General features: G+C 44.2%; 1 protein-coding gene across 8 annotated transcripts in view; it reads left to right on the top strand.

Annotated features, from left to right (window-relative positions):
- KLHL20 (kelch like family member 20) overlaps nt 1-15331 on the top strand; it is a 139721-nt gene that overhangs the window by 93771 nt on the left and 30619 nt on the right. For 6 of the 8 annotated variants that reach the window (XM_029618963.1, XM_029618960.1, XM_029618959.1 and 3 more), the window contains one exon: nt 14202-14410. The exons of the other annotated variants lie outside the window; for them this stretch is intronic. In XM_029618963.1, coding sequence (XP_029474823.1) covers nt 14202-14410 — 209 coding nt within the window. The remainder of the gene's footprint in view (nt 1-14201; nt 14411-15331) is intronic. 8 annotated transcript variants of the gene reach the window in all.

The raw sequence follows: 15331 nt of genomic DNA, 5'->3' as shown, positions 1-15331 counted from the left end.
ACATCCTCTGGCAACAAATTCCAGAGCTTTATTGTGCGTTGAGTGAAAAAGATTTTTCTCCGATTAGTCTTAAATGTGTTACTTGCTATCTTCATGGAATGCCCCCTAGTCCTTCTATTATTTGAAAGTGTAAATAACCAATTCACATCTACTTGTTCAAGACCTCTCATGATCTTAAAGACCTCTATCATATCCCCCCTCAGCCGTCTCTTCTCCAAGCTGAACAGCCCTAACCTCTTCAGCCTTTCCTCATAGGGGAGCTGTTCCAGCCCCTTTATCATTTTGGTTGCCCTTCTCTGTACCTTCTCCATCGCAACTATATCTTTTTTGAGATGTGGCGACTAGAAATGTACACAGTATTCAAGGTGCGGTCTCACCATGGAGCGATACAGAGGCATTATGACATTTTCTGTTTTATTAACCATTCCTTTCCTAAATTCCTAACATTCTATTTGCTTTTTTGACTGCTGCAGCACACTGAGCCGACTATTTTAAAGTATTATCCACTATGATGCCTAGATCTTTTTCCTGGGTTGTAGCTCCTAATATGGAACCTAACATCGTGTAACTACAGCAACGGTTATTTTTCCCTATATGCAACACCTTGCACTTGTCCACATTAAATTTCATCTGCCATTTGGATGCCCAATCTTCAAGTCTTGCAAGGTCCTCCTGCAATGTATCACAGTCTGCTTGTGATTTAACTACTCTGAATAATTTTGTATCATCTGCAAATTTGATAACTTCACTCGTATTCCTTTCCAGATCATTTATATATATATATATATATATATATTGAAAAGCACCGGTCCAAGTACAGATCCCTGAGGCACTCCACTGTTTACCCTTTTCCACTGAGAAAATTGACCATTTAATCCTACTCTCTGTTTCCTGTCTTTTAACCAGCTTGTAATCCACGAAAGGACATCGCCTCCTATCCCATGACTTTTTAGTTTTCGTAGAATATTAAATAGCAGAGAGAGAGTGCCAATCCCTGTGGAACACCCCTTGCTTGACCCCCATATAGGAAATAACTGACATCCGGATAGGACGTAACAATTTCCTTTAATTCTACCTCTGTAATATGATATTGCTGTCACCTGAACTTTTAAAGAATTTAATGCTAGACCCTTTCTAATCCTTTTTGTGAAAAAGTTAAAATATTTATCTGCTTGCCAAGGGGATATTAAAGTTTGCAGTGTTCCTCAAACACCACACAAACATATGCTAATGATGAATTCTTTCTTGTTATTAACAAAGTAGAAATTAGAGGAAATGTAGCCTTTTTTTTATATAATGTTGATTATTCAAAAGCAATGCCATAAGATCAAATGAAGACAAGCCTTCCGTTACTGTTGGACCCTGGAATAAAAGACCTCAAGAACCTGATAGCTTTAAAGGGTGATTGATTTGTAACTTCATTTGGTTTGCCTACCATGATCTCCTTGGCCAATCTTGTGCCACTGGCATGATCCATTAATCCAGCTTTGGTCCTGATGAATCAGTGCGGTTATCCCTTTGCTTCCATATTCTTTGTGTAGACTAAAAATATTTTTTCTCTTTGTTTTTGCAAGTTGCCATAAGATCCATCTGAGGTGTGCCCCATTAATTCACTATATTGTAAAAGGCCTCTTGGTTGAGTTCTTATTCACCTGAATCCAGGCGGGTTTGCTGAGGAGACAAATTTGTCTCCTCTGATATTATTTGACTTTGATTTCCTCCCTGTTTGTACATACATGCTACTGTAGTTGCGTTTTTGCATAGAAAACTCTCTGCTCTCCCCTTCACAGTGGGTTAAAATGATAGCATGCTATTGACCAAGTGATTTCTTGTCCATTTACCCTGAACAACTTGAGCGTGGCAGTGTGCTCCCCATCCTGTTAGACTTGCAACTTTGGTGACTAAAATCCAAAATAGTGCTTTTAGGCTCACACCCTTTAATCAATTCTTTATCTCTGACCACCAAATCGGACACACAACTTGAACAGGAGGAGACGATAATACTCATACAGGCTGAAGCAATATCTGCATGTGTTAAACGGGCACTAATGGTTGAGCACCTGCTCTCTTAATGTGCGCTAATCCACCTCTCCCAGGCACCCAGTTTAATAATTTAAATGGGCTACCATAGTAAAAAGGCGCTAGGGAAAATTTTGTGTCCCTAACATCGGGTGACTGTCAGCAGGGTAGGAAAACAGATGCTCAATTAACGAGCGTCCATTTTCCTAATCTGATCACCGGCAAACTTTAAAAACATTTTTTTATGGTGGTTCTTTCTTTATAGGTTCCTCTTACTTAATATTGCCATGATATTAAGTCGGAGGAATTACAGAAAAGTATTTTCATCTTTTCTGTAAATCTTTTGAGTGTAAAAATGTGTGCATCGGGCACTTATTTTTTTTGCATCGGGGTAATAGCTAATAGCCTCCATCAACATGAATTTACATGTGGTGAGCACTATTAGCTACGTGCTCAATTGGACGCGCTAACCCCCGTTTTGCATCAGGGTTATGGATGTGCGTCCAATCGCATGTTGAGCCATGTGCTGGCCGCAGCGCACGGTATTACATCAGCCCGACAGTCTTGTTTAAGGAGACCAGTGGGAAAGAGGAGAATTCTGTAGGAGGTCACAAGAGCTCTGGCCCATGGCACTAGGTCTAGAGTTGCTGCCATTGTCCCTAGCAGTTGAAGGTAGTCCCATGCTGCTGGAGCTCGTTGTCAAGAACTTATTTACTTGTTCAATTATCTTGGTCATTCTTTTTGAAGTTAGATGTAAGCTAATAAAAGTGAATTTTGATTGACAGTGACTGCACATTAACTTTTCCCAAGAAAGTAAGCATTAAATCTTAAGTCCCTTGTGTTGGTAAGATAATAGCAGAATGAAGCTGCCACTGTCTCTCCTGTGCAGCAGCTGAGCCATGGATGCAATCTGTTCTCTCTGTCCATCTTGCCTCCACAATGACAATGATTCAGAGCAAATTGCAAAAACAGCTCCGAGTGAGATAGGGGCTTTAGAGGCCAGGACAAGTTTCTCATTTAAATCCCAGGCTGAACAGAGTAGTCAGAGATTTCAAGGCAGCTGTTAATGATGGAATAGTGGTCATATTGAAAATGACCTGCATGATTTTCAGCGTGGCACAGGAAAACAGAAAAAAGCTTTCATTTTTTGAGAGAAAAATGTAAAGAGGAAATAGGGGAGATGGTAACTTTTAGAAGATCCTCTTCTTCTCCTGGGACAAGCCAGGATTGTAGTCCTCACCCATGGGTGACATCATCAGATGGAGCCCAGCATGGAAAACTTCTGTCAAAGTTTCTAGAGCTTTGGCACACTGAGCATGCCCTAATCCACGCAGGGTGCCTCTTCAGTCTCCTTTTTTCCATGAAGTGTTCTTGGAGCTCATGCTCTCTTTCTGGAAAACTAAACCAATTTTTGTCTATTTTTTGCTTTGTTCCTACGCCAGATCCCTCTCTGTTCCACCCGGCCTTAGCCAGTATTGCAGCGTGGTAAGTTCTCGTTCACGGTAGATTCCCCATAGCGGTGTCCTTCAGGGCCCGCAGGCCATCATCCATTCGCCGGTCATATTTTTTTGTCACGGTGTCAGGTTTTTGTCTGTCCCCAGTGCCTTCGGACTGTCTATTACAGATCCACACGAGGTGTACATCCTCTGCCTGGGGGCATCTCATGACATCCTGGGGTGCCGCCTCTGTGACCAGATGACTCCCAAAGGCCAGCGGACCAGCCTCGATAAGATGCAGAAGCCGTTCAGGCCTAAGAGGTCAGAGTCTTCGACGGCATCAGTGACTCCAAGGGCTTCAGGGGGGGCCAGAAGGCACTCATCCTTCTCCTCCTCCCTCTTTGACCTCAGAGGAGCAGAGGACTGGGGATCTAGCCTCTTTGGTGTCTTAGTCAAGGACATCTGGATCTTCACCTTCCAGCTCTGTGCTGGGGAAAGACCAGGCTGAGCACCGTGGGGAGTCGAGAAAGCATAGACCTCTGTCGCTGTCTCTGCACGGAGCAAGGCTCATGATGGCACCGGTTCTTACCACAATGCCCCCAAAGTGTCCCTGAGGCAAGGATGTTACGCCCTCCATCGATGCTGGGGCTATGGGGCAGTCCCCACTGATTCTAGTGCTAGGTACCGACCTACCTCGAGGCTCTGAGGATTGTGTTCCTCCAGTGTAGCCAGTTCTGGCGTCTGCGACCTTCGGAGAGGAGCTGGAGCACAGGGTGCAGTTGGTGGTGGATCAAGCCCTATGGGGCATTGAGCATGTGCCTCTGCTGGCCCTGGTGGCCGCAGCTTTCCTGCTGGAGCTGCTTTTGGAGCGCCTCTATGTTCTTCTTGGCATCCTCCCTAGTCAGCTGGCTCCGGTGTCCTAGGGGCCATTGATGCCCTGTGGTGCATAGTAAGTCCCTCAGCCTGATGCCATCCTCGTTCATGGCTCCTCAGTCAGCCCTACTGAGTTTGCCTGCAGGTCCATTAGTGCCCGCAATGCCTAGACCTCTGGGCATGCCTGGACCTTCGTCCCCAGCGTTACCAAGACCCTCAGTGGGACTGGGAGCTATCAGCATCAGGGCTCACAAACTCTGAATCAAACACGTGCCTGGCCCACAGATAGCTATACAAGTTGCAGATGAAGCTGCACTTGTTTGAGCTATTTTAACTCAAAAGATAAATCAGTTATGGAAATTCCTGCTGCACCACCAGTATGTCTTCCATCTGCTGGAAGCAGAGAAGATTGGCTTTAACTGGCCTGCACCACATGTGAATAGTGATGATGTCACAAAGTCTTGTGCTCTGCCTGGTTTAGCAGGATAAGAAAGGAAAACTACAGTTAATTTTTTTTCAAATGGGTTCCAAGTTGCTCAGCGGTAACCACTTACTACTTGGTTATTTTTAGATAGAATGTCTGAGGGGAAAATTGCCAAACAGGCTTTTTTTATGTTTACCTAGAATGTGTACTTATTGTGGAACGTTTTCCTTTGAAAAGAGCTCCTGGCAAAACCATGCCAGTGGAGCTGGCAAAATGTTCACGTGTATCCCAGTGCTGTGCAGTGAGCTAAAAGAAGATGGCAATCAAAGTTAGAAAGCCAGTATGGGGAAAGAAAAAAGGCAGAGGGCAGGAAAGTAGAGTAGCAGTATCTTGTCTCATTGCAACATTTCTTAGCTTCCAGACAGATGAATTCAGAACCAATGGGTTGTGCACCTCTAGCAGCAGATTGAGACCTAGCAAAGCTGTCATCACAATATACCGTATTTACTCCTGTAGTGACAGCCTGCCAGTATTCTCCATCTCCAGCAGATTTTGGACATGCATCTCCCCTCTGAGGATTGCTTCCATTTTTAGAAGGAGAAAGAAAGAAGGAAATTTCATTCACCCCGCCCTTTGGTGATACCAAATGGTCCCTCCCCCAGTTGAGAATTCCTGAGGTGATTTCCATGGGACCTCAGATGAGTGCCTTTTTCCAGTAGCTTGTTTTTCAGCTGGCGTGGATTTAAGTGTTGAAACAACTGAAAGGCAGTGGGTGCAGAAAGCCGAGCATGATGATGATATATGCTCCACCCCCCCAGCCAGAGACTGTCTCTGTACTCAGCCGGGATGGGCTGAGCTCAGGTAACGCTTTAAAAAAAAAAAAAAAAAAAGAGGGTTTTGTATAGGGCTTCCTCTGGTCTCCGTGCTTGGCACACCAATCTGACGTTTGTTTCTGACCCTGAGGGAACTTGAGCAGCCTGGCGGGTTGAGCCAGCCCTTTTGGGCTAGGACCTGCTTCTTAGGCTTTCCTCTGTGCACCACGTGGTAGGCTGTGGCGGCAGTTTTTGCGCATTTTTCCTACCTGTCTTCGTCTTTTTTCAGCGTGTTCTTGCCTGAATGCACGATCTAGGCTAGGATGCTCACCTTTTGGGTGCTCAATCCGCACAGGGTTATGTACTTAAACTTTGGGACACCTAAATCTTGGGTGCATATATATTTTATAGCGTGAATTAGGCTGGATGCACACCTTTTCAGTCGTCTGTTAGGTGTACTAACAGACTGACACTTATAGCTAAGAAACCTAAGCGCCTTTCCCTCTGTGCTGCTTATCATATTCGGGCATCTTAGCCTAGCCTTCCCTCTAACTTGTGCAAGTGCTGCTTTAGAGGCTCAGGGAGAATTACCTTTTTAGTAAGTCTGATCTTCCCAGCCTGATGAGGGCCTGGGTAAAACATGTCAGAAGGGGGCACCTGACCTTGGAACTCCCTTAACTGGAAGGTAGCTCAGTGGGCAAAGGACAGGGGCCTTCTGGTTTTGGCATGGATCCTTCTGCCTTTACTTGAGTGGAATTTTTTCAAGGCTTGCAATCCTTTCTTCAGGTGCAGTACTCTGTCCCAACCAATCCTGCCAGGTCAGAGTCGCAGTTGGTGACCTTTCCCTTGTCCAGTGGTACTGCTGTTTAAGCACCAAAGTACACCTAGATCGGCAGCCGATCCTTACTCTCTGGAGGATGGAGAAATTCCTCCGGGACAAGAACCGCATAGGACTATGTTGCGGTTCTTTCAAAGAGATGAGTTACTGGCTCTGTCCCAGACATTAAAGATGCTGGGAGTACCTGGGGCTGATTCCATGTCTGAGCTAAAGAAGAATCCCATTTTGGTTTCTTTGCATAAAGCCTCTTGTTGTTTCCTGGTTATGGAGACCATTCAAGAATTGATTGATCTTGAGTGGGGTGCCCCGGAGGCTAATTTCAAAGGGGGTGGGGTCTTAGAAGGCCTGTACCCCCTGGATCCAGGGGTGAGAGAGCTGTTGCATTTTCCAAAAGTGGATGCACTTGTGTGTGTGCAGTTTCTAAGTGGACGATTATCCCTGTGGTGGGAGGAGTGGCCTTGAAGGATTAAGGCCATCCTTAAGCAAGCATTTGAAGCAGTGGCAATAACCTTGCAGATAGCTTCTTGTTGTTCCCTGGTGACTCGCTCCTGTTTAATTCTCTTTCAGGAGGTCAATGAATCTAGTGTTAATTCCAGGGCAGTTATGTCACCAGTAGCCACCTTTTTGGAAGATGCAGGCTGTGATTTGGCCCGTACATCAGCCAGAGGTATGACTTCGGTACTAGCGGCCAGGCATCAGTTATGGCTGAGAAATTGGTTGGCCGATGCGACCTCCAAGTCTAACCTTGCCAAATTGCCCTTTAAAGGCTCACTCTTGTTTGGGAGCGAATTGGAGAAAATGGAGTGAGTCCCTGGTTCCTCAGTTGCTGGATGATAAAAAGCAGATGCTTTTTATCTGCATGAGAGGTTGTGCTAGGGGATCCAAGTGTTTTCAACCCTACAGAGGAGCGACCTTTCAGAGAACTTGACTTTTCGATAGTCTTAGTCCTTTCATCCCAGACAACCCAGATGGGGGATGCAGGCTCTGGTAGCAGAACCTCCCAAGCTTCCCAATTAAGGTGTGCCGACCCAACTTCCCGGGAACAGGGGGGGGGGGGGGGGTCTCCTCTCTTTTATCAGAGGTGGGTTGAAATAACATCAGACCAGTGGGTCATGGAAGTGATACAAAATGGATATGCGTTGGCATTTTTCAATGTTCCTTGGGACATGTTCATGTTGTCTCCTTGCCACGCCTTGCAGAAGAGGCAGGCGGTGGAGTGTACATTGTCAAGGCTCCTCATTCTGAGGGCTGTGGTTCCAGTACCCATGTCTCGAAAATATGAGTAGATATTACATTTATTTCATTGTGCCCAAGAAGGAGGGCTCTTTTTGTCCCATCATGGATCTCAAAGGGTTCAGCCGTCATTTGTGGGTGACTTATTTTTGCTTGGAGACATTGCGCTCAGTGTTGATGGCTGTGCAGTCGGGAATTTTTGACTACCTTGGATCTGTCCTAGATGTACCTGCATATTCCCATCCGGCTAGAGCACCAACATTTTCTGCGATTTCGGGTCTTCATCAGTTTCGAGCACTATCTTTTGGTCTGGCCACCGTGCCCAGAACCTCTTCCAAGGTAATGGTGGTGGTGGTGGCAGAGTTGAGAACAGATGGGATCTTGGTACACCCGTACTTGGACTAGCTGATTTGGACCAAGTCTCTGGAAAAGAGCCTCCTGGTGATGCGCAAGGTGATCTTCTTCTTGCAGGAGCTCGGTTGGGTGATGAATCTGGCCAAGAGCAATCTTCAGCTATCCCAGTTGTTAGAGTATTTGGTGGGGTTTAGTGGAGTATTTGGCAGGGTTTTCCTGCCGGAGGGTCTTATTCAGAAGTTGTTTGGCACAGGTGTGTCTGAACACAATACACCCGACAGTGTGGTCCTATCTACAGATGCTCAGAATTGATGGCGGTGACCATGGAAGTGATGCCATGGGCAAGGGCACATATGTGTCCTCTTCGGCACTCCCTGCTATCTCATTGGAGCCCATAGTCTCAGGACTATTTGATTCGGCTCCACCTGCTGATGGAGGTCTGCTCTCAACTACAGTGTTTGGTTACAAGCAGATCATCTAAGAGAGGGGTTTCCCTAAAATCACCAAACTGGCTAGTAAGGCTTCTTAAAATTACGTGTCCTTACTGGTCTTAGGAAGCTACTCCATTCATCAGAATTTCGCACTGTAGTACAAGCCATTATTTTCCCAATTATTGATTATTGCAACAGTCTTTTTAGGTCTTTCTTACTCCACTTATACAACCATTGTAACTACTTATAAATTCTGCTGCTCATGTTATTGCTGGTCTGACAACATGATCACATCACTCCCATACTTGTTGACCTACATTGGCTCTCAAACAGTGACTGGATCAAATACAAAATTTGCATGACCATTTTCAAACTTATTAATGTCCACTCTTGTCCTTGGTTGAATGCCATTTTGAAAATATCAGCCATTCAGAACTTTACGTTCTTCATAAAGAGGCTTTCTGGACATTCCATCTCCAAAGGCTGTGTGCTTTTGTATCGCCAGACAATGCGCATTTTCAGTTGCTGGCCCAGCTCTCTGGAACTCTTTTGATTGAGCTGCGACTGTGTGAGTCCTTAAAATCTTTGAGGTCTTTTAAAAACTTTTCTGTCTAAGTTGTCATTGATTTTTTTCAGTTTTTATCTATTTAGTGTTTTGTATTTTAATGTAGATGTGTTTATTTTATTACTGTGTATTATGTATGTTCCCATTGTACATTGCTCAGATCTATTGCAGCATTAAGTAATTAAGAAATCTTAATAAATGTAAACATAAAATGTAAACGAACTGACAGTGCAAGGGCTCTGGAGTGGAGAAGTCTCTGGAACAACAATTGGCTGGAAGCCCAGACAGCTTGATTGGCATGCTTACGGTTCAGCGGCAGATTGCAGATTTGAGTGGTCTGGAAATGTCAGACAATGCAACGATGATAACTTAAATAAATCGGCAAGGAGGAATCAAGAGCCAGCAAGTGTTGCAGGAAATAGACCAACTTGTGGAAGGGCATCATTAGGAGATCTCAGCCTCGCACATTTTAGGAAAAGACAATGTAAGAACAGACTTTCTTAGCAGGCAGAGTCTAGACCCAGGAGAAATGGGTATTGTCAGACAAGGCGTTTCAGCTGATAGTGAATTGCTAGGGCCTTCTGTTTCTGGACCTGCTGGCGACTTCTTGCAATGCGAAGGTTCCTTGATTCTTCAGTCGTAGGAAAGATCCGAAGTCATTGGGCATTGATTCTCTCGTGCAAGAATGGCCGGAGGACAAGTTGCTATATGCCTTTCCCCTGTGGCCCATGTTGGGCAGAATGGTTCGGAGGGTCGAGAGTCACAGAGGAATGGTGCTTTTGGTGGCACCAGATTGGCCCAGGAGACCATGGTATGTGGATCTGCGGAAGCTCCTGGTAGACTACCCCCTCAAGCAGGAGCCTGTTCTTCACGAAGATCCGACTCTACTTTGTCTTGCAGTGTGGCCCTTTAGAGGGCTTGCTTGCTAAAGCATGGATATTCTGCTGTGGTGATTACCACCTTGCGAGCAAGAAAGTTTTCCACTTCCTTAGCCTATGTGAGAGTTTGGCGAGTGTTTTGAGGCTTCGTGTGAAGATCGAGGGGTGCTTCCTCATTCAGTTACGTTCCTCATTTGGAATTTTTGCAGGATGGATTGAATAAGGATTAGCCCTTAATTCCTTGAAGGTAGTGGCTCTTGCCTGTTTCAAGGATCAGATGACTGGTGGTCCCTTGTAGTCTCATCCAGATGTGGCCCATTTCTTGAAAGGAGTGAAATATCTTCGTCCTCCCGTGGTTACTGGTGTCCTTGTGAAATCTTAATTTGGTTTTTTATTTCTTAGCTGGCCCTTCGTTTCAACCAATGTATAACCTTTCCTTGTAGTTGCTGACATTTGAAAACAGTGTTTCTTATGGTGATTTATTCTGCATGTAGAATATCCAAGCTGCAGGCCTTGTCTTGCCAGGAGCCGTTCCTTTGAGTGATTCCAGGGCGATACAGCTGCGTGCTCTTACTTCCTTTTTGCCAAAAGTGATCTGGGATTTTCATTTGAATCAGTCAACTTCCCTGTGTCTCGGATTAGGGAAAGACATGCGGAGGAATATCGCCTGTTGCGATCCTTGGATGTCAACAGACATGACACATGAGATCTGAAAGTTTCTAAACCTTTCCGGAAGATGAATCGCCCGTTTGTCCTCCACGGTGGATGTAAACAGGGAGAGCCAGCTTTGCGGGCTACAATAGCTTGCTGGCTTAAGGAGGTAGTCACGGTCAGTATGTGGATGCTGAAAAGCAGTTGCCTAGTTAGGTTAGCGCTCATTCCACTAGGACTTATGCAGTGTCATGGGCAGAAGTTAGATTTGTCTCCCATCAACATTTGCTGAGCTGTGACGTGGTCCTCCATACACACCTTTTCCAGGTATTATCATTTGGATGTGCAGGCCCAGGAGGATGCAACCTTTGCACGTGCAGTTTTGACTGGACCGTGGGCAGCCTCCCGCCCTATTCGGAAGTAGCTTCGGTACATCCCACTGGTTCTGAACTCATCTGTACGCTAAGAAATGAGAAATTACTACTTACCTGATAATTTCCTTTTCTTTAGACCAGACAAATTAATTCAGCTTGGCCCTTGGCTGCTGAATGATTGTGCTATGGTGGTCCTGTGTAGCTGTGTTTCAGGGGTTACTGGTGTTAGTCCAGTCTCTAGACTAATGTTGATATATTGTGTCTGAGCTCAGTGTATCCTGTTGGCTGAGTACTGAAATGGTTATCTGTTTATCAAGGTTTTGCTAGTCTGTCCACAATTTGCTTTTGAAAAGAATACTGGCAGGCCGATATCACTGCATGAGTATTTATATCGTGATGTCAGCTTTGGCTCTGTCTCCATCTGCTGGTAGAGGTGCATAACCCACTGGTTCTGAATTCATTTGTCTGGTCTAAAGAAAAGGAAATTAGGTAAGTAGTAATTTCTCATTGCCTGATTTACTGAGCAAATCTAAGCTTCACACATTCCTTCCAAAAGTAAAAATAAACTTAGCTGTAAGGGAGCAATTATTAGTCACAGTTGAGTGGGTTGCTTAGGCAGCTAGATTTATGGTTGGAAAGTCAACCCAGTCTAGGCAGTCATATGCAAACTACCTAGATTTAGGCCTGCTATTGCAGCACCTGGTAGGTACTTAGTGCCAGAGAACAGCATTAGGTAGCTGTCTTTCCTCCTCTGGCCTAATGCTGCTGCAGTGGCTGCCCACACTTTTTCACTAGGTGGCTACACTGAGCTTTATGACTTCAGCCATTTTTTTAATGGGGCCATTCTAACAACTTAGTTCTCAGGCAGCTTAGATTGTTTGACCCCCAAACTTGTTATAAGTCTGAGTGCATCCATGAGTTTGAAAAATGTTTTGATTTAGAGCTGCTTGATCCAGGTTTGGCTTTTTAAATTATATTAGTATATACTGGTTTGTAGTCCTCTACCCCCCTCCCCCACACTAATGAAGGCAAGATTACAGCTCCCTACTGTCATATTTTGTTTCTGTATATAGGGATCATTTAATCATCTTTGAATTCAGCTCATGAGAAGCCCTGAACCCTTACTGCTTTGATAATCCATTCAGTGAAATACCCAGCATGAAAATGGAAACAGGGAAGAAAGTCACTTCATAAGTTCAATCAGTTTTCTGGGCTTTTTTTTTTTTTTTTTTTCCATGAACAAAGCACATCAAGCAGCACTGTTTGATTTTTGAAGAAGGCTCATCACTCAGTAAAGATGTTGCTAGCAATACATTTTTAAGGGTTATCATAAGGCTTGGGATAACTGCATGGAACAGCAGTTGCTACCCTTAAGAGAAACCTGGGGTAGCCTGCACAGCTCAGCAGATGCTACTATAAGATTGCTGGGCAGACTGGATGGACCATTTAGTCCTTTTCTGCCATCATTTCTGTCACTGTGTTGTGTGGGGTGGGTTTTTTTGGGTGGGTTGTTTGTTTTTTTGGTTTTTTTTTAAATCTCAGCAAGTGCAGTGCGTACCTGAGTAAGGAAAACCAAGATATTATCACTTAGAATGGCTTTCTTCACCAAATGTTTTCAGTGTTAGAATGTTTAAATGAGATGTTCACAATTGAAGGACAATAACATGAGACATGCCATACTGGATCAGACCAAGGATCCATCAAGCCCAGTATCCTGTTTCCAACAGTGGCCAATTCAAGTCTCAAGTATCCAAACATTAAATAAATCTCAAGCTTACTATTTCTTAATAATTAATAGCAGTTTATGGATTTTTCTTCTAGGAACTTATCCAAACCTTTTTTAAATCCAGGTACACTAACTGCTGTAAGCACATCCTCTGGCAATGAATTCCAGAGCTTAACTATGCGCTGAGTGAAAAAGAATTTGCTTCAGTTTGTTTTAAGTGAGCTACTTGCTAACTTCATGGAATGCGCCCTAGTCCTATTATCTGAGAGAATAAATAACTGATTTACATTATTTTGACCAAGTCATTTCATGATTTTGAGGACCTCTATCATATCCCCCCCTCAGTTGTCTCTTCTCCAAACTGAACAGCCCTAACTTCCTTAGCCTTTCCTCATAGGGCAGCCATTCCATGCCACTTATCATTTTGGTCAGCCTTCTCTGTATGATATGTACTTGAACCTTGAAGGACTTTAATATTTGAATTTGATACTAAATTTGGAAAAGAATAGCAGGATAGATATAAAATAGTTTGTTGCCAGCTTATTTAATGTTTTGGTAATTTCATGCTTGGTTAGTGGCATTCCTAAACAGCAGCTTGTTTTAGATTTAAATATTAGAACATATCAAAGAGGACTGGCCCTGCAGCTCAGTGTAAGTGCTGTACATTGTAATGCAAAAGATCCTTAGTTCGAGTCTTTGGGTCATTTACTCCCTGGGAGATTTGTCAAGCATGATATCTGGTGGCCAGATTTAGAGTTCATGATATAGAGTTTCAGATAGTCTTGAAGCATGGCTCCCGGCTTCAGGACTATTGCTGCAATGACCAAACTAGGGACAGTTGAAGGAAGGGTCCACTAAAATAGAAGAAAAATCCCCCGGGTGATTATGAATGTAGGAGCCACAGTTCCAGCGCTGGTTCTGATTGAGCTGGAAGAAAGAGCAACTAATGGACCAAATTAAAAAATATATATATATTGTCACCGAGAGCTTTTACCCAGTCATCAAAACTGTATGAGTCTGCTGTGAGTTGTAAGACCAAAGGTTCAGCAACTCGAGCTTCTAAAATGTGGTGGTGTGACCTTATAGTGCTGCTCTAAAACGGAGTCTCAATAGATTGCGATGCAACATCTTTTTTGAGCTTTCCAGACCTGTGTGGTCTCAAACTCTTACACTATAGCATTTTGTGACTTACTTGTAAGGCATAACCTGCAGGATCTTAATTATTGTATAGTTTTAATAGAGAAAATAAGGGAAACTTTTTCTTAAGATTTGGGATGCTATGCTAAACTTTCTCCTATTATATGGCAGATGTTTGCTGTGACTTGCCTAATTAGCCAATCAGGGCTGGATTTAAGACTATGGCATCCATAGGCAGAGGGCTTAGGGCAACAGATTAATGCCTTCCCCTCTCCTTTTCCCTGGAAAGCAGAGCGTTTTTGGACTTTGGTGCCCAAGGCACGTGCCTATGTTGTCTATGCCTAAATCCGGCCCTGATGTCAATGTTGGTGAGGACACTTGAGAGCTAACAGAAGAGGGAACAGCTGGCATCCACAAAAATACCCAAACCATTTTTTATTTTCTCCACAGTGGAGCGCTATAATCCCCAAGAGAATCGTTGGCATACCATAGCTCCAATGGGAACACGGCGAAAGCACCTGGGCTGCGCAGTATACCAGGATATGATCTATGCTGTGGGAGGCCGAGACGACACCACAGAGCTCAGCAGTGCTGAGAGATACAATCCCAGAACCAACCAGTGGTCTCCAGTGGTGGCCATGACATCACGCCGGAGCGGAGTGAGTTCTGCACTATTTTCTGCCTCTGTAGTGGATGTGGTGCCCTTTTTAGGAGCCCTTTTATTTTTATTTATTTTGTGTGTGCGTGTGTGTGAAGTCTCTCCTCTCCCCCCACTTTCTTTTTCTTCCTCTGCCTAATCTTCAGAAGTGAGGGATAAGCAGAAGATATCGCAGCAGAGTCTCTTTATTTTAATTTGAGGGATAACTCAAAGAAACAGAAGTTCAGATGATTTTGAGTAAAGACAGTGGAAGATGCCTATAAGCAGTTGAGTGCAAGGGTAGTAATGTAGGGAAGTGAACCAGAGCTTGACAGCCTGATATCCATTTTGTTGCTTACATAAGAAATTGCCATACTGTCCATCAAGTACAGCATCCTGTTTCCAACAGTGGCCAATCCAGGCTACAAGTACCCAAAAACTAAGTATATCCCACGCTACTGATGCCAGTAATAGCAGTGGCTATTTTCTAAATCAACTTTATTAATAGCAGGTAATGAACTTCGCAAAGAACTTATCCAAACCTTTTTTAAACCCAGCTACACTCAGCACCTCCCCTGGCAACAAATTCCAGAGTTTAATTGTGTGAGTGAAAGTCCTTTCTCTGATTAGTTTTAAATGTGCTACATGCTAACTTCATGGAGTGCCCCCTAGTCCTATTATCCGTAAGAGTAAATAACAGATTCACATTATCCGTTCTAGATCTCTCGAGTTTAAAGACCTATCATATCCCCCCTCAGCTGTCTCTTCTCCAAGCTGAACAGCCCTAACCTCTTTAGCCTTTCCTCATAGGGGAGCTGTTCCATCCCTTTTATCATTTTGGTCACCCTTCTCTGTGCCTTCTCCATCGCAACTATATCTTTCTTGAGATGCAGTACCCAGAATTGCATACAGTATTCAAGGTGCGGTCTTACCATGGAGCAAT

This window comes from Rhinatrema bivittatum, chromosome 10 (genome assembly GCF_901001135.1).
Source record: "Rhinatrema bivittatum chromosome 10, aRhiBiv1.1, whole genome shotgun sequence".
Taxonomy (NCBI): domain Eukaryota; kingdom Metazoa; phylum Chordata; class Amphibia; order Gymnophiona; family Rhinatrematidae; genus Rhinatrema; species Rhinatrema bivittatum.
Note: the sequence above shows the minus strand (reverse complement) of the source record. Positions and strands in the feature narration are given on the sequence as shown.